The 2,579-nt window shown below is 35.4% G+C and overlaps 1 protein-coding gene across 1 annotated transcript in view; it reads right to left on the bottom strand.

Annotated features, from left to right (window-relative positions):
• RAB3IP (RAB3A interacting protein) overlaps positions 1-2,579 on the bottom strand; it is a 113,161-nt gene that overhangs the window by 1,571 nt on the left and 109,011 nt on the right. The window contains exons 6-8 of the mRNA XM_012642017.1: positions 1,350-1,396; positions 1,168-1,267; positions 1,009-1,078 (exon numbers count right to left, since the gene is read on the bottom strand). Coding sequence (XP_012497471.1) covers positions 1,009-1,078; positions 1,168-1,267; positions 1,350-1,396 — 217 coding nt within the window. The remainder of the gene's footprint in view (positions 1-1,008; positions 1,079-1,167; positions 1,268-1,349; positions 1,397-2,579) is intronic.

The following is a 2,579-nucleotide window of genomic DNA, read 5'->3' as shown; positions in this document are numbered from 1 at the left end:
AGTTTAAAGACTACTTTTATGTTATCCAGCCTTTTAAAATTCAACATAAATTAGGGACAGGTTTCATCCCTATTCTTTTAGGCATTAAAATCCCTTTATATAGGATTATAAATAAATACGATTGTTTCTAACATACCAGAGCTTGAGAAAGGCTAAACTAAGTTTTTATCAGTATGACTACTTTTTTGATAGAATTAAGATTCACTGGTTTACATGATTGAAAGATGGTAGGCTTCTAATAGATTTTAAGCACAAGAATATTTTCAGTGACTAAAAAAATATAACCAGGAAAATTTCCCACAGCTTCAAATATGAAACTGGCACAGACTTGTCCCTAGCCCAGCATCTGCTATTTCTGTTTTAAAACAATCACGTGCACTCAAGAAATGCTGCTTTGGAGCTGTCAGGCCATATTAGGTTTTATGCCTGATATTTAAGACATTCAACTATAAAACCATACAAAACTGCATTAAAAATATTAACACACTTGCATGAGGTTGGCTCTCCAGGATATGTCATCTGCACATTTCTGCTGATTTAGAATACAGTGATATTTATTCCATTCAGAATTATCCTCATGACTGTTTTATTAATTCACACGTGAAAGTTGAAAATACATGAAAAACTTATTGTTAGCTCCGTCATGGTTTCCATCAATTAAAATAAATCTGACCACTTCTAGAGTTTGCTCATGTTCATCTTGTAAGGAGTAAATTCATTGAGCTTTGTAATCTCTTCACATTTACTGTCTGGTTTATCACATACCCCTTACGTGTTAAAATTGGTCCTGCTCAAAATTCAATATTAAGGGTGAAATTAGGCAAATAAAAAGATTAAATACAATATTTTTTAAAAGAAACATTTGTTCTCAAATTCTTTACACATTTTATTAGAACTATAAAAGGAAGGCTATGCAAATGTAGCAATGTTTATTTGACCATTACTACATGTCCTATACTTTTTGCTGAAATTTTATGTAAATATTTACAATAAATTAAGAATACTCACCATCCTGCTGTTTCACGAGTCCCTGCTGAATATATCGAATGTATGTAAAAAAGTTACATACAGAAGTGATCTAGATCAAAAGGAAAAAAAAAAGTCATGAATAGTTAAATGTCTCAAATCAAAGCAAGCTTTATTAAAACTCATGATTAAGTCACTTACCCTGTATCTGCAAAAAGGAGAAATATAATAATAGTTGCTTGAGTCCCCTAATTTAATTCTGTGTTTACAGGATTTACTCTGGCCAGTGAGAGCACATTTTCTGTGAAATAATGATAAATTTTAGTTTCTTTTAAATTAAAAGCATTTGCCCCACCTTCTATACAAGTTGTCTATTCATTCACTTAAGATAAAATATTTGAGAACGCACTTGAGTTCGCTTGACATAGACCTAAAAGGCACGAAAACTACTATTATTGATTTAATTCTCCATTTTTAGGTTTGAAGGATCAGGATGAAACCACTGGAGTGTTTGTAGAATTTAAGAATGTAAATCCTTTCCCTAAAATTCTGAGGCCACTGCCCTACAGGTGTCGCACAGGAGAGTGAGGTACATGTGTGGCTCATAAAGCAAATATATGACTAGGTAACCCCCACAAACAGTCGCCTAAATACCAATATTCTATAATTTTGCTGGGAATGTAATATGTATAACAGGAAAAACCACACAACTCCTACGAGAGGCTTTAATACACACCTATTTAGTTAATCTCAACCAGTCTTTTCCTGTTCTGGCTTCCAAATAACCCTAACAGGAGTCAACTATTGCTTTCTATGATCTCTCTCTCTCTCTCTCTCTCTCTCTCTCTCTCTCTCTTTCTCTGGCTTTCCACTCTCCATATTGATCTGGCTGTTAACCACTTAATAAGTAGCTTCTCCATAAGCTTTCCAAGTCTTTTTTTTTTTAGAGATAGGGTCTCACTCTGTCACCCAGGCTGGTATGATCCTAGCTCACGGCAACCTCAAACTCCTGGGATCAAGCAATCCTCCTGCCTCAGAGATTATAGGTACACACCACCATGCCTAGCTAATGTTTAAATTTTTTGTAGAGACAGAGTCTCATTATGTTGCCCAGGCTGGTCTCGAACTTCTGGCCTCATGTGATCCTCCCACCTCAGCCTTCCAAAGTGCTGAGATTATGAACATGAGCAACCGCACCCAGCCCCCAAGTCATTTTTTAAACAGAAGCCAAGGCACAGCTGTGCCTTGGTTTTAGGCAAAACCTTCACCTTTGCCAGAGGTTTTAGGTACTGCTGAGTTCCATCTTTTCTCCTCATAGAACTAGATGGAAAAAGGCCTCCCCTGCTATGAAATGTGGGAGTCTTACCTATGAAGATTTATTCCCAAATTCCCAAATATCTCTCACATATAAAAGTCAGAACTGATTATTTATCAAAGTGAGACTCCTTTATAATAATATGAAAGGAGAAGACTAACTAGGTCTTTTGGGTACCCTGTTCTCAAGCTTGATAAAACTTGGTCTAACTCAGTACCTCCCCAAACTATTTTTGATGACAACCCTCCGAAAGAAATATTTTACACAAAAATTAAGTATACATGGCTATATATATATA

The sequence above is a fragment of the Propithecus coquereli genome, unplaced genomic scaffold (genome assembly GCF_000956105.1).
Source record: "Propithecus coquereli isolate 6110/MARCELLA unplaced genomic scaffold, Pcoq_1.0 Scaffold172, whole genome shotgun sequence".
Taxonomy (NCBI): Eukaryota; Metazoa; Chordata; class Mammalia; order Primates; family Indriidae; genus Propithecus; species Propithecus coquereli.
The sequence above is the reverse complement of the archived record's forward strand: the minus strand, read 5'-3'. Positions and strand labels throughout refer to the sequence as shown.